General features: G+C 35.6%; 2 protein-coding genes across 3 annotated transcripts; both read right to left on the bottom strand.

Moving 5' to 3' along the window:
- Nucleotides 1–937: 937 nt before the first annotated feature.
- Nucleotides 938–6,820, bottom strand: LOC103446310 (cellulose synthase A catalytic subunit 8 [UDP-forming]). 2 transcript variants are annotated; one of them, XM_008385389.4, is made up of 13 exons: nt 6,445–6,820; nt 5,847–5,923; nt 5,716–5,770; nt 5,468–5,627; nt 4,561–4,827; nt 4,103–4,448; nt 3,819–3,956; nt 3,439–3,564; nt 3,140–3,352; nt 2,781–3,027; nt 2,490–2,689; nt 1,996–2,349; nt 938–1,814 (listed from the first exon to the last, which is right to left on the bottom strand). In XM_008385389.4, the coding sequence occupies exons 1-13, from the start codon at nt 6,620–6,622 to the stop codon at nt 1,227–1,229; spliced, it is 2,949 nt and encodes a 982-aa protein (XP_008383611.3). In that variant the 5' UTR covers nt 6,623–6,820; the 3' UTR covers nt 938–1,226. The 2 variants fall into 2 exon arrangements, with proteins under 2 accessions (XP_008383611.3, XP_070662678.1); XM_070806577.1 differs by having other exon boundaries at nt 5,716–5,767.
- An 8,694-nt stretch (nt 6,821–15,514) lies between these two features.
- Nucleotides 15,515–16,470, bottom strand: LOC103429701 (uncharacterized). Its single transcript, XM_029110304.2, has 2 exons — nt 15,784–16,470; nt 15,515–15,601 (listed from the first exon to the last, which is right to left on the bottom strand). Exons 1-2 carry the CDS (start codon nt 16,468–16,470, stop codon nt 15,515–15,517), a joined length of 774 nt encoding a protein of 257 aa, XP_028966137.2.
- Nucleotides 16,471–25,030: the final 8,560 nt, after the last annotated feature.

The following is a 25,030-nucleotide window of genomic DNA, read 5'->3' as shown; positions in this document are numbered from 1 at the left end:
CAAATATCGATGTTGATAATTTTGCCCACACTTCAGCAATATTTTGTTAAAATATCGGTGTAATATCGCTAAAATATCAATGCAAAGGAAGGAAAAAAAACACAAAGGGGATTTGAACCCCTTCCATTTTACTCCTCCAACACTGTAACCACTCCTCCAACATTGTAACCACCATATATCACTTATGTTTTAGTGATAATATGCTAAAATATTTATATTTATATGAGTGTCATGTTCACAATTACATGCAAAACTATTTTAGGGATTTATCATTTGATGAATACTCTTCACAATAAACTTACTCTACACATAGAGATGATGAAGATAGTGAAAATTTTGAACCTCGTAGGAACTTTATGTGGTACTAAATCACTCATATATTTTACCATGCAATGTATAAAGTGTAAAATATTGTAGTAAATCATTATATATAAATGATTATGGTATGTTTAATTTTTTTTCATAAATTACTACATATTTTCTACATTCACAGTGTTTGCCAGCTCGCTGTATAATCAACTTAAATCAGTTAAATTCATCATGTAATGCATTTCCTTCTAATGTTTTTTGATAAACTAATAGATAATTGACTAAATAAACATTTTTCAAAGTTTCAATAAAAAATTCCAAGTTTTTCTTACAATTTCCGTGGTTTTTATTCAATTTTTATCGATATCGATAATATCCCGATATTTCCATCCAAATTTTCATGTTTTTGGACTACCAATATTTCCGATATCATCAATATTTTATACCATGCTCGTAACATCGTTGGAGGAAAATGGCTGCTTAATTAAGGTAGCTCTTGCACCAAGTGTAACTACAAGCCTAAAATATATAACGTCCTTTAATTTTGCAAAGCTGCTCTGCAGATGACGTGGTCAAAGTGCCAAACAAAGTTTTTTTCTCCACATCGTCAAGTAGTCTAGAAAAGAAATACTCACAAATGCAGTACCTTATATATGTGTCAATTCATTACAATTACAACATCTTCTTACACTGATATTGTAGGGCAGCAATGCTTAAATCTTTACACACTGATTGTCAAAATCCATAAGAAAAAGGAAACAAAAATCATTACAAATCTTCCTAAACTACAATGAGAGGAGAAAGAAATCTGGCCGGCAGTTCCACAAAGAACTCACATGTGATTCCCAGAGATCAAGTTTTTCCTCGCATTCAAACTATAACGAATGCAACATCGTGGAAAACTTTGTCGTAATTTCTCAGCAGTCTATGGAAATGCAGCTTTGAGCAAGCGTTGAGCTGTCCACTTTGCTCACAAATGGATTTATCTTCACCCAAACAAGGGAGAAGACAGAGGCCAAGAGCACTGACCACAAAACAACGATGGTTGGAGTCCGGTTTTGGCGTCCCATGAGACCTTTGAGGAAGGGATATAGATGAAGAATCACCCAGAAGGCAAAGAAAACCTTCCCGAAAAGTGGCCCCCAAGCTTCGTATCCCTTGTTGAGGGCGTCCGAAAATCCTGCAACAACACCAACCATGTTGACGATGAGGAGTGTAGTTGGGGGAATCAAAAGTGTGGTCCATTTGATCAGATAGAGCTCTCCGAATTCTGTGTCTTCGGCTGATTTGGTTGTGACGGTGAAGTTGGTGTCAATTCCGGCCAACATCTTTAAGAAACCTTGGAAGACGGCAAAGAGATGGGCTGAAACACCTCCGATCACCCAGAACTGCTCGTTACGCCATAAGTCCTCAATGCGGACTCCACTCCACCTCAACTCAAGCACACTTGTAGCAATGATGGAGATGAAGAGGCCAAGAAACAGGGCACTTGCCAGGTTTGTAAGCTGAATCAAAGATCAAAAGAATTATTCTCTACTCGATAAATGTAGTGACCGAGTTTCTTTGGTATCAAGAAACACATTCAACGATTCAACAGTTTAAAACTAGTAATGTGCTAGCCCTTCCACAAGCGCGGGAGGCGTTTTATTACATCAGTCTAAGACAATGAATGCAGAAAAAACTTACTGTTGGGATGATGAATTTTCCTGTGAGAAGGCATATTGCAGGGAGTGTGCAGTAAGCGACGAGAGGGAGGGATGTGAAGGGGTAAACAATAGTGTTGATATATGCCATTCTCTGAAGCAATTTGAGGCGGCCTCCTGCAAACCCGTACCAGAGAGGACAATGTCTACTGAGGAAAATTTCCACCGATCCCAGTGCCCACCGAAGAACTTGGTGCAGTCGATCAGAAAGGTTAATGGGAGCTGACCCTTTGAATGCAGGCCTCAAGGGCATGCAGTAAATTGACCTCCATCCACGGCAATGCATCTTGAAACCGGTTAAGATATCCTCAGTGATTGATCCATATATCCAACCAATCTGTGGAAAATAAAAGAGAAAATAAACCATGTAAATAGAAGAACACTGCTTACTGAGTAGCAGCCAAAATTCGTGAATAAGCTTCTAAAACTTCAACATTTCGATCAAGTAGTTCTACAAAAAGTTGAATAGTACCCTACCTCTTTTCCCCACGCGGTCTTCTCTTCATAACCACAGCTAATGACGTGAATCGCCTCCTTGATCAATGTTGAAGGGTTGGAAGATTCGGCCACTCCTCCATTCTCCATTAGCGTAGATTCGATGAATACAGACGATAAGCCAAAAGTTTTCTCAAAGCTTGTCTGCGAGATCAGCATTGACCTCTCAAGCTCATCATAATCTGCATAAGACAATATCTTTTATATACTGAAAGCCCAACCACAGGCCATTTGTCTAAATCCAGTTTCAATGAAGGTCTAGTGATGACATACTCTCAATATCACGGAGGTTAAAAATGGCAGCATCAAGCTCCTCCTGTTTTGCATCTCGATAAGCCTCTGACACATCTTTAGAGGGCTTCTTAGAGGGACAGCAACAAGAGCAGGAGGATGAGGAAGCAGCCTTGGATAAGGCGGGCATAGAAGGAGGACCGTAGCCGTAAAGTGCTTGCCTGTTGAAACAACATCCTGTCCCCACATATACTGGACCTTGAATGCCATCCAGTCCTTTCATGTTAACCTGAAATTAGAGATTTGTATATTTTCAAAACTTCAATAGTTCTTTACAACTGTGCAGGAAATGTAAGGTTACTGTCAAAATGTCGGGATATGTATGATAGCTTTGAACTCACATCAAAGAAAACTGTGTTGCGATTAGCATATCGATCACTGCGATCAATACCATCAAACCTCTGAGGAAACTGCACATAGCATACTTCTCGACCGACTTGAGGGTCCATCAAGAAACACATTGCCTCGCGAATTGCCTGGCTGTTGTTAACGTAGTGATCACAGTCAAGATTGAGGATGTATGGGGCATTTGTGAGAACTGCAGACACCCTTACCTGTATCAAGCCAATCAAGCAAGTTAAAAATGAAATTTTAGAGCACTCGGATGGGGTATTATCACTCTTATAGCATGCATATATACCAAAGCATTTTCAGCACCAGCTTTCTTGTGATGTGGGTAGCCGGGTCTCTTCTCTCTCGAGACATAAACCAATCGAGGAAGTTCATTGCCCTCGATGTCATAGGCACCGCTATGTCCAAGGAACACCTGAGAAGGGTAAAAAGAGGCGTTACATTTCAAAACGCTTTTCAAAATATAAGGTATCACTACTGTCACTTTAAAATCATGGTTTTCCCAGATGAACAGAGTCTTTAATCATATATTCCAGTTATTTTATAGCTCAATTGATCTGTACTTGACTCGGATAGATTTTGTTTAGATCATAAAAGAATATAGGGCTCGTTCGAGAAGTATAACATTTTCAAAAGTTGAACTAAATAAACCATAGGGTATCTGTCTACCTGGATCATCCCAGGATGGTCACGCGAGTTATTTCCTGGCCATGGAGTTCCATCTTGCATAGTCCATCCTTCTTCTGGTGTTTTTTGAGCCTTTGCTACTAAAGCATTCATTCGCACTTTGAACTCTTCATAATCTCTCTGTAAAAAGTTATGAAGTTGTAATTAACAAAAGCTTTTTTATAGTTAGACAAACAACTAGTACGATTGCTCCATTTGATTTCGATGTCATATTCTCATGAGTATTCAGTTGCAATTAGAAGAAGCTTCGGCCATTAGGTACTTACTTTCATCGCTCTGCGCTCCTTCACAAAAGATGGTTGCACTTTATCCTTCAAGTAGTCAATCTTTTGTGAGAAGTAAAACTCAGGTGCACGTGGTTCAATTGAAAATTTCTTGCAGAAAGGAACCCACTTTGTTGCAAATTCAGATGTTTCGGCAAGGGATTCAAATGTAAGCATGGCAGCACCATCATCAGACACATAGCAGGAAACTTTGTCCACAGGGTAGTCTACAGCAAGGATAGAAAGCACGGTATTGGCAGTAATCAAGGGCGGTTCTTTCAACGGATCAACTGTACTCACGAAGAAATCCACAGCAGCAAGCTCGGAGAGTTCACCCTCTCTTTCAAACCTGGCATGGAAGTTTATACAACCATTCAAATGTACATCCAACACGAAAACATCAGTTAACCTACCTTGGTAACCAGGTTAAAGCATAAGAAAAATCAGTTGAAGATATATACCTGGCAGATAACCTGTCAGTAAATGTAGTCCGATTAACTGGAGACCACTTAGGAAACTGATCCAACACCCAAGAAAAAGCAAACCAGATCTCACATATGATCGAAGTGAACCATAGACCGTAAGCACTATCAACAGGATTTGTTACTCGATAATGGAAGAAAAGGGCGAGAATGATCAATCGCATAATTATAACAGTTCTGTATGGTGTGATTCTGTTAGATGGAAGTGGGACGAGAGTTGAAAGTGGTTCCGCAGCCTCTGATGAACTGCATAGAAGGCCATAATTCAAACAACAGACTAGTTCAAAATAAATAAAGCATCAAATGTTACATATTGTATGTGATCCAAAGTCGGAACACATCCAAGTTCATACTTGCATATTTGTTCTTTTGCTTCCTTTTGAAAATTAGACTCCGACACTTCCCAAAATATTAACATGTTTTTAACCATTTCATTAACTGTGTCTATGAAGAATCGTTAGGATACTGAGACGAAAGATAGGAAACTGAATACCATGAGTAAAACTTACTTATGTTTCGATATATAAAGCTCGGAATACCTATGTGAGACATTTTTATCTCAACCTAACTCATAGAGATGCATAGTATAGTGCGAATGCTTTGTTCTTCTCTTTCGTATCTAATATTTGGAATCGCAGGATTACTACGAACATGAAATAACAGCATACGAGTCAAACTCATCTCGTCTAAGCCAAAAACAACAGATTTTCCTTTCATGAACACCTGAACCTTTGCATGACATAGACAACAGTTACAGCTTTATGGAAGAAGAATCGAAAACACGAAGCCTAAATGAAAAAACTAGCACCGTATACTTTCGAAACTGCTTTATCAATTTTTTTTTTGTAGTGTCCTATATATAAACCCATGATTTGATTGTACTTACTATTCCTCTGTCATCTGCTTCTCAGGTGGAATTTGAGCCTCTTTTTCCCCCTTAGGTGTATCCTTTTTCTTCTTGATCTTTTTATCCTTCTTATCCTTCTTATCCTTCCAACTTTCCACTCTATTCTTCCAAATCGGATTGCCAGATTCATCGTTTAATTCTTCAAGGATGACAAAAAGAAAAGAACGCAAATTAGTACAAATGAGACAAGGGGGCTAAAATCATTCACGAAAAGAATTATGACTCACCACTATCCAACGTAGACACACTGCTGATATGCCTAGCATGAATTCCTGTATCCTGCTGAAACAGGTATAAAGTATAAACATTAGCAAGCTGTAAGAGTACTTAAATTAGAGTTGTAGATACACATTCGTACCTGTGAATTATTCAGGTGAGCTTCCATTGTGGATCGAGTGCCTGACACCTTTGTTTCATACTCCGCCAACGGGTTATCTGAAGAACTTAAGAGTCAATATATAGCTTAGGAATCATCATGAGAATGAAAATCATGAGTTTGATTATGTAACTAGCTGTACAAAACATAGATATCACAATTATCAATCAAGACCAAAAATGAGCCCATTTTTCAATCTTCTTCCGAAAACTCAAAAGGATGCAATTTTAAAACGATTTTTCACCTCTATGCACATTTGGGTTTCAATTCAAAAATCCAAATAGCACATAGAGGAACCAAACTTTGCAGTTGCGGACACACAAGATTAACTTGCCTAAGTCAGCCAAAGAGAGAAAAAGTTTGATCTTAATCCACCATCAAGAGTGTGGGAACTGTTCACTATCCTAGAAGGTTGTTCCAATGTGATCAACCAAACTATTTCTACAACTTGAAGGTACATAACTTCATGTACAAATATCACAAAACGTTGCCAATCTAATCGAATAATAAATGTAGAGACATGTATCAAAGCATCTTAAAATACATAAATAGATCAGAGAAATACAAGAACTAGACATACCGTCATAGGGAATACCACACTGCAAGCAAACTTTACGCCCAGCCTTGACATCTTCATCGAAACAAGCCTTGCAAATGGGGAAATTACACTCGTGGCATGCCACGAAAACCTCCCCATTGGCACCAAGCCCCACCTGCTCGCCGCAGACATTGCACACAGGAGCCACGGACTGCATCATTTTGGACAAATTCGAAGCCTTTCCTCAATATCCAGAGAAACCCAAAAGTCCAAATGATCCTTGGAAAAAGGGGTCACACTCCACTTGCCAATCTGAGGCCTGTGGTTTCATACGAAATGCCGAAACCCCAGTTTTGTAATGGCGAGAAGGAAGAGGTGGATGGAGTGTGGTGGTTGGAAGGGTGTGTAAGTTGGGGTGTTGGTGTCATTGTTTTTGCAGAGAAAGGAGAGAGACAGAGAGAGAGAGAGAGAGGTGGGAAGCTTAAGCTATGTATTGTTTTTCTTTTGTTTTTGCCTGAAGGAATGAGATTTTAAATTTTTGCGGGAAGTCTAAGGAAGGTTTCGGTTGGGCAAGTTACATCCTTGAACCAACCGATCCTGTCAACCTGTTGATATTTTCCCACCAAAAACCTCGGATGGACTGGAGTTGGGTGTCTTTTACCTTACTTCGCAAAATAAAGGCCCTACAAGCATGCCTTGTAAAATGGCTTTGGTAATTAACACTAGCTAATGCCCACACACACTGCGTGAACAATTCATTTCATTTTGTTTTTTATTAGGAAGTGTGATTAGTTTTTAAATTTTTAAGAAAAATCAGTTATCAAAATTGGGACAATGATGAGCAGTTTTTATTATTATTTTATTTTTAATTCTTAAATAGAGCATGCTATACTAACTTGGTTGTGATGTTGCGATAAAAAGCAGCAAAACTTATGTTTATGTAATTACTAAATTGTTCTTCTTTTTTTTTTGGTTCAGTTTTGATAAGGGGTGATCAAGTAGTAATTAGAGTTTTAGTTTAGATAAGATTAATTAGGGTTTTTATATTTCCTAATCGTTAAGGATTTAGCAGTTAAATTTGTACTTGTAGTAATCACAAGCCTCCAAATTTGTGTTATTTCAAACATTTGAACCACATTATTATGCGGGGCTTAACCCACTTCCTTACCTAGTTAGTGTTAATATTATCATTTATTCAAAAAAAAAACATTTGAATTTTGTCACACAGCTAGGAACATTACTCCACTTTGGATGAGATAAGAAAACAAAAAGGTGGTTTTAAACACACTATTTTATTATCTACACTCCTTATAAGTTTATGTCTTTTGATACTCTTCAAGTTATTTTATCTGAGGACTGAAAATCGAGAGGTGTGTGAAAAGTAAAAATGAGTGTGTAGATAACACCACCCAAATAAAATTGAGAAATGTTGGGGAGATTGTCACATCCCAGTCTCGACTCCGCCGTAGCACGATATTGTCCGCTTTGGAAATGCTCTCACCCTAACTCGCTTAACTTCCCAGTAGGTCACCCATCCTGGGAATGCTCTCACCCCAACTCACTTAACTTCGAAGTTCCAATGGAATCTGAAACCAGTGAATCCCCAAAATGCCTCATGCTATATAGAGGTAGCCATGTACATATAAGGCACATCACCCCCTCTTTGTTGGTTGATGAGTTTAACATTAATTCTCGTGCCAACATTATAAAACATTGTGCCAAAAATATGAGAGGATAGATAATCCAGAGAAAGTTCCATTTTTGCAAATCTCCCTATCGTTTCTCAACAAAATTACCATAAATCGGATATAAACATACAACTTCTAATTCGGTGAGAATTTCACAATTAATTCATTGCATAGATGGTCTTGAACTTGCAGGTTTATTGGGTAAAGGTTCTTAAGTATGAATGAGGATCCTGAGAATCTTTAAATCGTGTTCGTTCAACGTACATAGTACAGTCAGAAATTATTTTAAATACTTTTATTTAAAATTAAATATAAATAGTACCTGATGAAAACTGACTGTACGATGTACAATAAATAAACACAATTTAAATATGGGTTGTGATTTTCACACACCCTTAACTACTTTTCCCACACCTCTCCCTATTTTTTAATAGTTAATTGGTATCCTACTATTTATATATTCCATATATACCCTTCCTACTTTTTTTATGGTAATTAATGAAATATTAAATAAGGAGGGGTATATATGGAAGATTAAGAGGTGGTTTGGGAGTGAGGTGCTTAAAAAAAACACCCATAAACAAAAGCTGTGAGAGTTTTAGGTGTTTGGTAAACTAAAAAAAAGAGGCTTATTTTGGAAGCTGCTGTGAGAATAAGCTGAAATCAAAGGAAAAAGATGAAGCTGCTATTTGTAACTTTAGAAAACTGGCTTTTTTTTCAAAGCACACGGAGCTACAGTGCTCTTTTAATAAAAAGACCCACTATCAGGCTGTTTTTTTTCTTTCCAAAAGTACTTTTACAAAAAAGTTTACCAAACACTCTGCCGATTTATTTTACAGCCGCTTATTCTCACAGCAGTTTTTTTTCAAATCACAACAATAACAAACCAGCCCTAAATAGTATGATACCAATTAAGTACTAAAAAATAGGAAGGATGTGAAAAAAATAGTTAAAGGTATATGAAAATCACAACCCTTTAAAGATCTCTATGATCCTCATATAAAGGATGCGGAGAGGATCCTCATTCCTCAAGTATATCCTGCTCTTTTCTAATTGTGAGACGTGTAAGAATTAGCCAAGTACCTTGAAAAGTAGAGATTCTGTCATGTCATTATTGTATTTACCCATATGAAAAATTGGAATGGAAATGGAATGCGTTCAATGTCAGCAACTCACTTTGACGCCCGTAAAATCCTCTCCACATTCTTATATTAAGCATTTTACGTCATCGTGGCAAGGAACTCATTTCTAAGATTGCATATTTCAAGGCACAATATGCAAAACAGTGATCAAGTTTTCAGATATATATCCAGGAACGAGTTTGCCAGTCATTGATTGTGCAGCTTTAATCTAAGCAACAGAATAGACCTTTACCACCTTCGTTGTATCACAAACAACTAGGTTTTCCGTATCAGCCGGAGTGGTGCAGAGCCAGTTGACCTGCCAAGGCAATCAATTCAAATGCGGATCACTACTGCTACCTGCATCAAGACACTTGGTCCAATCCCAGACCTTTACCAACTTATCATTTCTACCTGAATAACATGTACTAGTCAATACGTGAAGTTTCCTTGAAACTGCATTTAAGTCTATTGGTTACACGCATGAGACGGCAGCAGTGTGACCGCTGCATGAGTAATCCAAATGCAACCTTTTCCTTCCGCTTTGATCTGGTTTTCTAGATCAGTATCTTTCGATCTTGATTGAGATCCTTTCTGAGGTTTTTTAGAACCTTTTGACCTCAGGGGAGCAAGTTCAGCTTCTATATTAATCACTTCAACTGCACCATTTGTCTGATTTGTCTAACATATCAATTTCAGGAACTGCTATTGAGTGGACAAAAGCAGGATTACGACACTGTTCCTTGGCATCAACATTATTTGGGTCCATCAAGCCTGCAGTGAAAAATAGCAAGCAATAGTTGTATAAAAAAATCAATCCAACCACAACCGATTTTTTTTCCTTCTGTTCTTTAACTTCTTATAAAAATAAAATTATCAGAATAATCATGCTATTAGGAGCCTAATAAAGTGCATCAACGTGTTGAGAGGGCGAGTGACAAGGCACGAGTATGAAATAAGCATGAAAAAGAATCACATTTTGAACAAATCTTCTGCAGTCGAATATATTCAATTGCAACAACATTTTATGCATGTGGACCTTTTCTTTTTGTAAGCACACGTGAACTGAATAGGTACCTGGATAAAGTTGACCAGACTTGTTGGACAGAAATTTCCCTGGGTATTGGCTACTTTGAACTTTTAGGGGTGGTTTGGGAGTGAAGTGCTTAAAAAAAAAGGAAAACTAATGAAAAGGGCTTGAAAACTTTGAGTTTTAATGATAAGGACAAAATAAAGAGTAAAGTGAATAGTACCAGGATTGACTTTTTAGTGTAAAAATATGGTTTTTCGTTAAAGTGAACAGTAACAGGTGTTTTTCGTTAAAGTTCCCTAAAAAAAAAGCACCAATGAAAAAAAGCTGTGAGGGTTTTAGGTGTTTGGTAAACTGAAAAAAAATGGCTTATTTTGAAAGCTACTGTGAGAATAAGCTGAAATCAAAAGAAAAAGCTAAAGCTGCTATTTGCAGCTTTGGAAAACTGGCTTTTTTTCAAAGTACACGGAGTTACAGTGCTCCTTTAATGAAAAGACCCACTATAAGACTGCTTTTTTTTTCCAAAAGCACTTTTACAAAAAAGTTTACCAAACACTCTGCTGATTTACTTCACAGCTGCTTATTCTCACAACACAGCCGCTTATTCTCACAGCAGTTTTTTTTCAAAGCACAGCAATACCAAACCAGCCCTTAGGGGTGGTTTGGGAGTGAGGTGCATAAAAAAAAAAGCACCCATGAAAAAAAAGTTGTGAGGGTTTTAGGTGTTTGGTAAACTAAAAAAAAAGGGCTTATTTTGGAAGCTGCTGTGAGAATAAGATGAAATCAAAGGAAAAAGCTGAAGCTGCTATTTGCAGCTTTGGAAAACTGGCTTTTTTTCAAAGCACACGGAGCTACAGTGCTCCTTTAATGAAAAGACCCACTATTAGACTGCTTTTTTTTTTCCAAAAGCACTTTTACAAAAAAGTTTACCAAACACTCTGCTGATTTATTTCACAGCCGCTTATTCTCATAACACAGCCGTTTATTCTCACATCAGTTTTTTTTCAAAGTACAACAATACCAAACCAACCCTTAGTATGGTGTTTCCCAGAAGTGCTTCTCTGCTTCTAAGTCCTATATAAGCCAAAGCTTAGGCATGCATGAACTTGTGGCCAATAGAAATCTAATTCCTAATGTTGCTAGCTTGCTAAAAAAGCATCGTTTCACAAGAAATGGACGACTCATTTGATGCATATGTGGAGGCTGATTAGGACGGTTGGGATAAAAAAAAAGTCCAGTTGAACGGAAAATTTACACACGTGTTAAACTGTGATTGACTAAGACTGTTTCCAAGGAAGAAGGCAACTATGTTCCTTGGTAAGCTGGCATCCATAATGTATCATCGCTAATAAAACTTATTGACATATTATCAATACATTATCGGCCATATCTTATTCGATAATGACTTTACGTTGGTTCTTTAGTGTCCTCACATAGGATTCTTCTGTTGAGTATTTTCATCTTCTTCCGTGCGGACCTAGACACAAAAGAGTTTCCCTACCCCACCCTCTCTGATTTTTCCATGTTCACCCAGCCCCATTTTTTGTCTCCCCTCACCTCGTCCGGTGGCCTCACACAAGAACCTCTCTACAAACTGACACAAAACTATTATCTAGTTTAATCAAAGAATGACAGAAACAATTACAACCTTAATCACATATCAGAATCATTACATTGTCAAAGGAAAGCCCAAATCAAACAGCTTAATAAGTCACATACGAGATTAATGTTGAAGTATGCAATTAGACAGTCCTAAAAGGCTAAAAACGAAATGATTATCAATCAACATTGTAAGCGATGACAGTGCAAGCAACAGCGTAAGCCCATGACTTGAGATGCTCTTTCATAGCCATTTTATCACTGATTGAAGGCATCCCATAATTTGCACTCGGATACTTTCCAAACCTCTGATTGTTAAACTCACAATTCCCATCAACCGTCGGACTAGATGACCAAAAATTTCCATAACTAACCTCCTCCGCACGATCATCGAAACCCGACATTTCAAACTCTCCAAGAATCTTCCTCTTATTTCTCTGCAGACCCTTCTTCCTCCTCCTCCTCCTCTTTGCCTTCACCGTTGATCTTTGACTCTGAGAATCATAATATTCCACCACCAACTGCATGGAACCTGGCTCCACAGTTTCTGGTCCGTCACCTTTGGGGCACATTGGGATAGACATTTCAGCCACTGGCGGCGACTCCGTTCGCTGATTTTGAACAATTGGCGACATGGGTTTGGACGAGAAGACGTTGCCGAAGAACCAGAGCGAGTCAAAGCTCTCCGCGACTCGCGAAGAGTCCATGAGAAATGACACTGAGTCAAGGCCCGAACAGAGACTGCAGAGGTTTGTGTTTGGGCGACACTTGCACTTTCTAGTTGAACGTTGGACTGACCTCAAATGTTCTCATTGTACGTTTTTTGATTGACCAAACTGACTTTCCTCACCTGGGGAGATTTTTCAGTATGACCGTCACACGAGATAGTACACCACGTGTTCCTATATAAATAGTGGGTTATATGTATTAAAATGTTAATAACTTAAAAATTAAAAATTTTCACCACTTATATAAAAATATGTGTTGTATTATCCGTGTTCCCGTCCCAACTGAGTCAATCTGCGAGGAATCTGTGAGCGTATTTTGGTCATTTGGGGTGTAAGCAGTGGGCGGCGACTTTACGTTGTCCGACTGTTTAAAATTACGTGGGAAACGATATGATTCCATTAATAATTGTTAGTTTGGAAGATTTATTCTTTGGGGGAAATGGTAAAAGTGTATTGGAACTTTAATCTAAGATTTTGTTTATTAGAACGTTGAGAAACTCTCTATCAATTTTTTGCTATTTACAATGTAACGTAAATTTTCGTACTAATAGTATAAGATATTATTAGAAAAAATAAGGTGACAGAGAGTTTATTAAAACTTTCACTTTTAAGATGTTCTTCTTTGCATTTGACTTAGTTTATTGTTTTTGACCTTTGAGTTTTCACAACATAGACTAACCATTCCCTACTTTCAAGAAAAACTTATCTATAAATTAATAATCTTGAGATTGAGTAAAATTTATTAATGTAGCAAACATTAAGTGATTAAGTAATTAAGTAATTTATTATTAATTAATAAGTTATTAATTTATCAAGGTATAAATATATGTTTCGGAAGTTGGAAGTCTTTATAAACACATAGAATCATAGATAGACCTTCCTTCTTTGTTACAGAATTAGCCCTTGGAATTGAGTCTTCTTTAAATTTGGTTTGTTTTACATTTATTTTATTCGAATTAGATAGTTAATAAAATAAAAACACAGGTCAAGTAGATACTGTATTTAATTAATTAATTCGTATAGGGCGTGAGGCTGCTGAGAAAGATAAAGTGAATCGGTTTTTTTTTTTCTGTTGGAAAAGATTTTTTTATTTAGAAATATTGATTATATTTGGCATTTTTTGTATCTATATATGTGTGTGTGTGATTATATTAAGATGTGAATAAACCTACATGACTGGGTCTCAGGGTCAAGTAGTCACACCCTAAATGCATCATATATTCGATAATATTTTACCTAATTTCCACGAGCTCACTGTTTCACCGTTCACACCATACTTTTTTGTGTGTGTTTTTTTTGTTTGATTTTATCTGTGCGCTCAATCTTTAAGCGACTTCATGCGTATCCTGCAGGGCCGGTCCATTGATTTCGAAGTTCCTGTGCAGCCAAACAAGGCTACTCATTTCTTCTTCCTTGCACCTGCACAGCCTCTCACTCCCTTTGCAATTTGTTGCAGTCGGATACCCTTAGGGTGTGTTTGTTTGACCGGATTAGGGGGGACTGGACTGGACTAGACTAATTGCTAGTGTAGTCTCATGTTTGGTTTGCACAAGGATTAGGTTTAATAGGATTAGACCGGACACGCTCCGACTAAGTCCTTCGTTAGAAGGGCTTAGCGAGACCCCCCAATCAGCAAGGGACTGCTAAGACCGTTCGCGTCCCTTCCTCATCGCATCCTCGTCCAGCCATCCTCCTCGCATCTTTGTCCATGTTTGCTCGACCAACCTCGCCGAACCACCCCACCGATGGCGACGATCGTCGACGAGATGTACAAATTCTCGGCTACGCGCTTCTTTGGGTTTAGTCTGAGCTACAAAAAAGATGAGAACGACGACGATAGGCCCTAGGCTGAGTTTGAGCTCTCCACCGTCGGCAGCATGGCCATTCATGTCGATTTGAGGAGGGGATTGGGGTGGGTCATCGGAGAAGAGAGGTTTAGAGGAGGAGACGATGGTGGGGTTGAAGGAACAAGGACGAATTTGGTTGACTAAGATCTGCAATTGAAAATGGAGGCTCGCGGCTGGAGGTTTGATTCGCAGATGGCAGATGGAGGCCTCAATGACGCAGGTGGAGGCCTGATTTGCTTACCTTTCGTGGGAAATATATTGCCAATGCGTGACTTTTGAGAAATTGAGGTTGTAAATCTTTGGTTTTTAATAGAAAACATGAATTTTTGGGGTAGATTATGAGTTAATTTGCCAATTCTTCCTCTGGGTAATATGCAATTTAGAATTTGATTGTAGGTTAGTTGAAATTGAAGTTGGTTGAAATTCATTGAAATTTTGTTAGAATTTGGGAACTGGAAATTTTAGTTGAAATTGAAGTTGGTAGAATTTGGGAACTGAGAAATTTTGGTTGAAACTTTGATGTTGGTTGAAATTGAAGTTGAAGCAAATAACATGGATATTTTTTTATATATTACCGGTTGTTTTTTCCCTTTTTTTTAATTATTCTGTTTTTTAGTCCGACACTGCACCAAACGCTTCACTAAGTCAATCCAGCTTAGTCTAGTCTAAGCCAGTCCAGCTTAGTTCCTGAAACTAGTCCAGTTCGAGATAGTCCGGTGCAACAAACGCACCCTTAGTTCATTAGGGCCCTGTGCAATCGCAACAAGGATCGTTGCCGGATCGTTTCCATGCAAAATCTCGAATCAAATAATCTCAATCGTTCACTTAAAATCGTGAAGGTGAGATCACTCTTCCCTTCTAACCTTCTCACTCTAAACCCTAAATCGTGGGGTTTAGGGTATTGTTGTTTGACCCGACACTAACTCATTGATTCATTTGCCTTCGTTGACATTTCCTCCTGTTACATTGTCACACTGAATCCATCCAATAACTCAGCCCACGTGAATTAGCCGTTAATTAAATATAAATTTTTTATTGCAAATTATTGGCAGTCATTTTTTAATTTTGAAATGTGATTGACCGTGATTTTCATATTAAACTAAATGAACAATGTTAACAATGATGCAGAGGAAGTTAAGCGCAAACCAGAAACCAATTTCTTCCGAGATTCAATCTTGCAATCCAGCTGCAACAGAAGTTAAGCACAAATATTCATAATAATGTTTCTACTTTTTATTCACATTTACAAGTTGTAGAACAATATTGATTAACCACTGTATACAAAAAATGTCAAAAAAACTGAAGCAAAATCCAAACCAAAAAAGAAAAGTACAAAAAATCTTAGAACCAAAATGTTCGTCATCTAACTGCAGAAGCAACAGTATGAGCCCACCATTTGAGATTGTCTTTCATGTCAATTTCATTTTCCAACGCAGGAAACCTCCAATTCATCAATGGCTTCTCTCTCTTCCTCTTCTCCCTAACCTCCCAAGCTTCAGAAAGGTACGGCCTTGAAATTGCAGACTCATCAAACCTCTCCTCTCTGCTGTCATCCTTCTTTCCCAATCTTTGCAGCCCAGGAATGATTGAAACCAAGTTTGAATCTTTATCTTCCTCTGAGAAAACAAAACCAAGATCCATAAACCCTTTTAGCTCTTCAAACTGAAGGTCTGTCAAGCTCTTGCTCTCACTCTTCTTCTTTCTTCTCCTCCTCCTCCTTTCAACTTTCTTCTGTGGTTCTTCTTCTGAATATATCTGTTTCGGGTTTCCGATTTCCCTGGCTTCTTTTCCGGAAAGAATTGTGGAGAGCTTCGGTCTGTGGAGGACAGTGTCCGGCGAGAGAGTGCTCAAGTTGAAGCTCGTATTGGAGCTCAACTCGTCGCTCATGGACCTGGTGTGCCTGGTTGGAATCCGTAAAAACTCTGGCTTTGATGGTTTTTCTGGGTTTTCTTCGATTTCATGATCTGGGTGTTCTTCAAAATTTGATGGGTTCGATGAAACTGGTTGTTTCTTGAAGATCGGGAACTTGAACCAGAAAGAATCGTATAAATCCATTACTTCGTCTGCTTCCATCAACGGCGAGGCGGCTGAAGAAAACAGGTACAAATTTTGTTTTTGTTAGTTTTGTGCAAGTGTTTTGCCCCGGAGGGCCTTATAAGGACATAGACATTACTTTTAATTTACGTAATTACCCTCGGTCTTTCCCCGATATTACTGAAGTAATTCAACATGTCATTACACGTTTCCCATCTGAGTCTTTCTTTAATAATTAGTTTTGATTGATTTTACTTTTCATTTGCCAAGTGTCTAATGTACATTCAAAAGCGATGTGAACGATTTCAGAAAAGAAAAAAAAAATTAATAAAAACGCTGTGAACGTGTTGATATCCTGCTTTAAGAAAAGTATAAGAGGATTTTAACGAAAAGTTCTCAGTATTATTTATTTTAATGAAAAAATACATTTTTATTTTAAAAGTCAATCTTGATACTATTTACTTACAACATTTTTTTGTCATTTTCGTTAAAACTCAAAGTTTTCAAATCATTTTCATTAGTTTTCCTAAAGAGTAATGCTTTAATTTGTTAGAATAAATTTATAAACTATGTAATGTATTACTAAATAAGTGTGTCTTTCTTGGGCGCAACCAACTGTTGTGGGGTCTATCGGTGCAAGTCAGATGAACACTATTTTCAATCAAGTTCCAACGACAATATCGCTTTCTCTCGAGTCCCTTTTGAATGAAAAGAAACACCAAATGAGATCAAAGAAACTAATGAACTGATCCCTCAACAAACACCTCATATAATTTATAAAATTTAATCTAAATAATTGATATATCTGATACTACTTTTTAAGAAAAGCCAAATCAAAGCATAAATGCGTATAGTTAAACTTATATATTGTGAACATTGCGGAAGTCACTAGATGAAACACTGGATTATGGCAAAGTTGTTGCTGACGCGATACGTAATTATTTGTCTGCACTATAAACGACAAAACCATGTCAACGTAGTTTTATAGCTTTACCCGTTCTCTCTACTTGGTTGAAGGAAATTTTAAGTTAGACTCACATATATTTATATTCGATACCTAATTGTAATTAATTTTATTATAATTGTATAACTTATTATATGTGCATTATTCTATGCAATGGTGAAGTCAGAAATTATTCGGTAAATGAACTAAACTAAAATTATTACTATAAAATTTATAATTATATAGTAGTAAACATGAAAGTGGTAATTTAAATTTATAGTTCTGCGTAAATAAATTTTCAAATAGATTTAAAAAAAGAAAACATTAAAAGTTATAACTGGTAATAAAAAGAAAACATATATCATCAATCTTGTTCATAACAACTTAACAAGTGAAAAAAAAAAAAAAAATTCTTCAAGTTGTGCCATTCAATTTGGAGTTGGATTGTTTGCTCTCTGATTTCCATACTTTTCCCATTCAATTCTTAATGGAATTTATCCTTTGTTTATTTCATCTGAGTGTCTCTATAGCGTGAGGCGTGGGCTACGTTTTCTAGATTCCAAAAATGTCTAGTCTTGTCTGTAATTATGTATAGAATTGAGGAACAACTTTCAAGAGTCATGAGTTAGTAAAGGAGTAGGATTATCTCCTCTTTTATTTTTATTTTTTATTTTTTATTTTTCTATTTTCTCTTCTCATACATTATTTTTTATCTTATTTTTTTATAAAAAAATTAATACAAGATGTTGACATAACTTAATTATGACCGTTCAAATAGAAAGAGAGGGAACATGAAAGAGATTAGGAGAAGAGAGAATCCTCCTCCGTGAGTAAATGGCCATTTACTACAATGGTGAAAAAATGTTGAGCCTTTGTATAACAGCGAGATTCAAATCTCGTCAGTAGCAAATCTAAGATCTAATCTAACAAAATCTATTGTTTGACAATAAAAAAGTGATCAATTTTTTAGTATTTAAAATACTTTTATTGTTTTGTATTTTCTTAAAACAAATTTAGATTCTCATCAAAGATGAATTTAAACCACATTATTACTAGTTCATCATAAAACTAAACTCATCACATCGCCTTAATGAAAATAGTATTATCTGTTAAAAAAACAAAAAACAAACAAAGTTCAGACTTTTCATTAGTCGGAAGGGCTAGGACAATAAACATTTATATAATAGCCCAACTAATCAGTATATTTAATGTAAAAGAACTCAAATCCTCCCTATGCTATAACCCACTGTTGTAAAATTATATCATTGAAACAATCTTAACGAAACATTTTGATATTGTTTACTTTTAACGTTAAGGATATTTTTACTGTAAAAATTCATTTATAATACTATTTACTTACAATACATTTTGATTTTTACGGTTAAAATTCAAAATTTTCAATATATTTTCATTAGTTTTTATTTCAAAATAAACCATAAAAATGTTGAGATATATATCTGTTGGTGGCACGTCTAATCATGTTAGATGACAGAGGTGCGCACGTAACAATTATGACTCTGTGATATAATCATATAACTATAGCAAATCAGAGTTGCTTCTGAATTACTCAAATCCAACGGCTTTCACAAATAGAGGCAGATATTCTGCTCTCTTATTTTCCGTGCTTTTCTGTTTGTGTGATTATGATTAAGTCATTTTAACATTTTATATTACTATTTTTTTTATCTTATTATTTCTAATAAAAAAAAAATATATAATATTGACATAGCTTAACTATGACCACACAAAACAGGAGGGCACGAGAAGTAGAAGGCCAAAGAATCTGCCTCCTTCACAAATAGGTTTCATGCAATTGCATGGGTCAACATTTTGACATGCACTTGCAACCTAACAATTTGGTACAAGATTGTGTGCACCGATCAAGTTGTCTGTCCATATAGGGACTGTTTGTGGGAGCTTGAAGGAAAGTATGGTTCTGTTGGTTGGGCCAAAGAAAAAGGAAGCACATGGTCATGGGATTGACCACTCTTAGCACCATCTTTTTGGGGGATCGACGCTGCTTATGATCATGTGCCTGAAGCTTGATCTTCTCAGTACAATAATGTGATGTGTTATACTCATTCATGGATGTTAAACATAATGAACTAAAATTTAGTAAATTAGAAAAAACACAAACAACTATACGTTTTTTTATAAAAATAAAAAAACTGAGAATTATTCCTAAGTCATGTTCTAATTAATTTTTAATTACGACAATGTTTTGGTACATTTCCTCATTGTAAAGTCCACAATATTATAAATAAAAAAAGTTTGAAGTGTTATAATTTTTAAGTGCAATGTTATTGAGGTCTTATATGTGAAAATCCAATATATTTGTCCTATTGATTGATTAGATTCTAATGTGTAAATTTCAATCATGGAAAATAACTTATTAATTATTAAAGGCATACTTTAATCCACTTCATAGGTACATTGTACACCTCATTTGTAATTAAAGTATATTAACCGTAGAAATGTCTTGATTGAAAAATGTTCATTTTCTCATTCAAAATGTTATGTAATAATTTAATCAAATTAAAAGTCGTTTAGTTATCTATGTGTGTCCAACGAACTCATATGCTTGTAACTACTACTTGAAAATGAACCATTAGTGGATACATAGTGTTATTTATTATATGTTTAATAAAAGTAAGTATAGAAGATCCATGTTAGAGACGGACAAATCTTTATATGCACTCTTACTTGGAGACTCGCGTATGCATTTTTTGAAGGACAACAACCGCCATCTCTTTATTATGAAGACTTGGTACAATTACTTCTTAAGTTGTACACACTCAAGGGGCAAATGTTATGAATAGCATTTTATAACTAGTGTGACCATGTAAACTTAAAGTAGTAATCCCAATAGGATTAGAGATCAAATCTTAATATACTTTGTATTACTTGTTAGGCACCATGATGAGCATAAATAAATTCATTAGGCATGAAGACTAATACACATAATTCCTTTATGTCCTTCTCACTTTCTCTCTTTTCTAGCCAGCCCTCTCTTTATTCTCTCTCAATAATTGGTTTCACAACAATGTGAATTATTTGTTTAAATACAATGATATATTTATATGGATAATACTTGCATTTCCTCTTTGGGCAAACCTCATTCCCTTACTTGTAAACAATGTATCTTCATCTTAAAAATTTCACAATCATAATTGTTCAATTTTTTAACCTTCATGTGAAGATTGTCCTTACCAAAAATCATTCGAATCAAATGTCGTTTAGTCATCTGAATGTATCAAATAAATGAATGGTTCATCATTAATATGTTACTTGGTAACTCCTTTTGTTGATTTATTTGATACATCTGGATGACTAAATAATATTCAACTCAAATGTCTTTTGCATGGATGATATTTAAAGGAAGATTAAGAAATTCGACAGTTTGAATTATAAAATTTCTACAGTGAAAATATGTTATTTTTAAGTTGGGGCATGAGCTCATCTGACAAGGGAAAATGCAAGTATTATTCTATTCACATTAAGGGTCGTAATATTAAATGACGAGTTTATACATAGTTGGGCCATCTTTTATTATGGTGAATTAATTTTAAAAATAAAACTTACTCCTCACCCTAACAATTAAATATATTTCGTATCATTTAATATGATTATTTACGTATTTGACTTGAATCTCGTTACACATTAGCAGACCAATTAGTTCGAGAGTGTAAACTGAATTACATTTATTAATTAATAATATTTAAATCACCGTGAGGAGTACATGAGCAAATTTTAAAAGAATAATCCTCATACTGAGATGATCATAAACCCAGCTGACTAGGTCACGTTTTGACTAGATAATCCAAGTTTACACGTGCATCTTCCTCTCAACCAATTGGTGGTTCCCAAATGGCCAGTACTGATCCAGCGTTCACACTACACGTACTCCTAACCCTAAGGCTCCTTCTGCTGCACTAAGATTCTTTCTTAGCCTTTTTTATCTCATTCTCTCTCTTCCTATCATACTTTTTATTTTGTCCTTTTTTTAATATAATATTAATATAAGATGTTGACATAACTTAATCATGATCTTTCAAATAAAATAAAATTAAAAAAAAAAAAAAAAGAGATAATCCTACTCCCCTCTTCTTCACCTTCTTTCTTCTTGTCTTTTTATTTTTCCTTGGCTGGTTTGTGCTGCAGCCCACCCGAGATTTGAGATGTTAGGCCATCTCTAACCGAAGGGTCCAGATGGCCAAAGGGCCGAAAATAGCCCTAAAACCGTATCCAACCGAGGACTAGGCCAGAGGGCTCGGGAATCTGGGAGGGTCCCACGGGATCGGAGAGGGTTGGAGGGTCTTTTTTTTTTTTAATGTTTCTCATTTCTGTCGGTTATAACCGACAGAAATAACAATTTGAATTCAAACTTCCAACAGCTAGCGCCACTAGCCGTTGTAAACCTTTTTTTTTTCTTATTTTTTTCTATAACTTCCTATAACTTCTATTTTACAAAATTTGTTTCAATTTTTTTTAATTCTATTTTTTTCCTATAACTTATATTTTACAAAATTTGGTTCATATTTTTTTCATATAACTTCTATTTTACAAAATTTGTTTCATATATTTTTTTAAATTCCATTTTTTTCCTATAACTTCTATTTCACAAAAATTGTTTCATATTTTTTTTAAATTCTATTTTTTTTCTATAACTTCCTAACCCATTATACAACATTAAATTAAATTAAGTAACACGAAACAACATTAAACAATATGAAACAACATTAAATAACATTAACCAACATAAAAATTATACAACACTAACCAACATGATTTTTAAATAAAATTAAGTTGTAGTTTTTAAATAATAAATTATGTTTGGCCCTATGGCCCTTTGGCCCTCGGTTGGAGACGGTTTTTTGTGACAGGGCTAAAACGAGCCCTCTGGCCCTCTGGCCCTCGGTTGGAGACGGAGGCAAATATGGTCCTGTACTGTTCATTAAAATATTAATATCTTGGAGAATCTTGGAGGGCCAGAGAGCTAAAACGAGCCCTCTGGCCAGCCCTCGGTTAGAGATGGCCTTAGCAGTACGTTGAGGTTCAGCCATCTTGCTATACATGATACATCCACTGCCCACCCGATATCGATCTGACAGACCAGTTCGTCTCTTACTCTTCTATCATTGTTTTATACAAATAACTTTATATACGCCCGATGTATATTATATATGATTCTTCTTCTATGGCTGTTGAAGTTGAAGATGTAGAAATAAATAACACGAGGTTTCACAGGTTGTATAAAATTGAAAAAATTCGTAAAAACATGAGACTTTTTCAAAAGTTTAGACGAGGAAAAATTAACTAAAGGTTCAACTCACCCTATTTTTTAATCTTGCATTCGTGCCTGATTGGAGGTCACACTCATACTGAACTGTTTGTATAGATGTGAAAGAAGTATGTACATATTTATTTCCTTTGACTGATCGATGCTTAATTATTGATTAACATATAAATATTCTTGTAAAATACTGAAGAACGTGGCAACATCAAAGCCGGTCAAACCCCTGTTGTGATCATCATGCACCTAAATGAGTTATACAATAGCTTGTGAGTAAATTTTAGGAACTTTAACGAAAAACATTCGGTACTATTTATTTTAACGAAAAATTATATTTTTACATTAAAAAGTTAATTATGATACTATTCATTTTACCTTTTATTTTATCTTTATCGTTAAAACTCAAAGTTTTCAAACTATTTTCATTAATTTTCCTTAAATGTTATGCCACATGTACATTATTATAGTGACGTCATGAAGGCAAAATTTCTAGGCTACATAACCTATTAAAAAACCTAATAATATTGTTTCTCATCTCTTCGACTAAAATATACATTGGGCATAAATGAAACCTTTGTAAAAAAAAAAATTAAAAAAATTAAAAAAACTCGACGGCAGGAGTAAATTTCATTAATAAATAACAAATATGTACCTGGTTAGAAGGACATAATTGAGCATCTTCAAAATGCATACAAAAACATACAACAAAAGCAAGAAACAAACATGCAATGCAAATATGTACAACATACTAAGTAAAATCTTAATAAAATGAGAATTCTTCAAAATACTCAACAATTGACAAAAAAAAGTTCAACAAACATAAACAACACAGTATAATCCTAATCACATAACCTAAATTAAGTGAAACACCTAACTTGGGCTGAGTTGTACTAAATCATTACAACTACAACTAATATTTTTAATTTCAAAATCTCACTTGGGTTGCAGCCTAAGGCTACCCTCAAAGCGTCCCTATGTTATGTGCAAGTTTTTCTTTGTATAATAACATTTTGCACAAAACGATACATTAAATGTGAACTCGTGTGAGTGTCATTCAAGCCTTCTCACTAAGTTAGATGATCAATCAAAACCCATGTGGTGCAACCAGACGCTTTTAATGATTTTTCTTTCAGGCTAGTTGATCAATTAAATTAAACACATGTGGTGCAATAAGAATATGAGCTAAGCCCTATATTTATACCAAGAACAAAAAGAAAGTCTTGTTTTATATTAATCTCTTCAATGTTTATGAGCTAATAAGCGATATATATCTTTATACATATTTATGCCAATCCACCGCTGCCGCATGCATATATACATAACGTATTGTCCTAGCGGGACTACTATATCCATACCTGTTGGGACGTCCTGTAGGAGTTGGAGACGACTCATGATCATGCATATATGACTGGGTTGGATATGAATTTAATTTGCACAGCTGATGAATTGCAGGACAAATCTCCTTTGGCAGTGAGCACAGACGACGTACGATTAATACAACCATACAAATATATATATATATATATATATATATATATATATATATATATCACTATAGTATACATGCATGTAGTAGTCAAGTAGTCCACTACCAAAGGAGTAATTGCCCAGTAATGCATCCATATGATCTTTGACTACTGAATAGCTCGCTCTCTCTCTCTCTCTCTCTGACTATTTTTTTTTTAGGGGGAAGACATGATTGACGATGAACAGATTGGGGATTCAATATGATTATATAAACGGATTTGGATCATATGGACTAGGGAGAGTCTGGAACCGGCCATGCATAATAGCATATTCTGAGCATATCCAATTTTCTAGCTAGTTAGATAAGTTTGTTGAACAGTACAGTGAAGAGAATATGTGGTACTGTAGCTTTTATTCCGTCGCCACCACAACCTTATAGTTTGCCTTTAATTCCCAGTATACTAGCTAATATGCACACACGTTTGAATAATAAGAAAAGATACATATGTGTGTGTGTGTGTGTGTGTGGGTATATGTATGTGTATGTGTGTGTGGATATGTGTATGTGTGTATATATGGATATATGTATGTAGTTTCAGTAATTTAATTAGACTCCGAACTCTTTCCTATTTGCATTGTTTGATTTGAATATCGCCAATTTACTAGCTAGTTAGATAAGTTCGTTGAATAGTGCGGCGAAGAGAATATGTGATCCTGTAGCCTTTATTCCATCGTCACCACAACCTTATAGTTTGCCTTTAATTCCCAGTATACTAGATAATATTCACAAATGTTTGAATAATAAGAAAATATCACTACTAGAAAATGTGCTACAGGACAACGTTTTGAGAATACCGTTCTTCATCGGTGGCCTTGTA

The sequence above is a fragment of the Malus domestica genome, chromosome 10 (genome assembly GCF_042453785.1).
Source record: "Malus domestica chromosome 10, GDT2T_hap1".
NCBI classification, from domain to species: domain Eukaryota; kingdom Viridiplantae; phylum Streptophyta; class Magnoliopsida; order Rosales; family Rosaceae; genus Malus; species Malus domestica.
The sequence above is the reverse complement of the archived record's forward strand: the minus strand, read 5'-3'. Positions and strand labels throughout refer to the sequence as shown.

What these genes read in the sequence shown, in the direction of transcription:
- LOC103429701 (XM_029110304.2), bottom strand. Translation starts at nt 16,470, where the DNA reads ATGGATTTATACGATTCTTTCTGGTTCAAGTTCCCGATCTTCAAGAAA. An exon ending in CTCATACTGTTGCTTCTGCA is followed by an intron (nt 15,602 to 15,783) that starts GTTAGATGACGA and finishes CTTCTGTTGCAG; the next exon opens with CTGGATTGCAAGATTGAATC.
- LOC103446310 (XM_008385389.4), bottom strand. Translation starts at nt 6,622, where the DNA reads ATGATGCAGTCCGTGGCTCCTGTGTGCAATGTCTGCGGCGAGCAGGTG. An exon ending in CTCACCTGAATAATTCACAG is followed by an intron (nt 5,771 to 5,846) that starts GTACGAATGTGT and finishes TACCTGTTTCAG; the next exon opens with CAGGATACAGGAATTCATGC. An exon ending in GAAAATTCATCATCCCAACA is followed by an intron (nt 1,815 to 1,995) that starts GTAAGTTTTTTC and finishes TCTTTGATTCAG; the next exon opens with CTTACAAACCTGGCAAGTGC.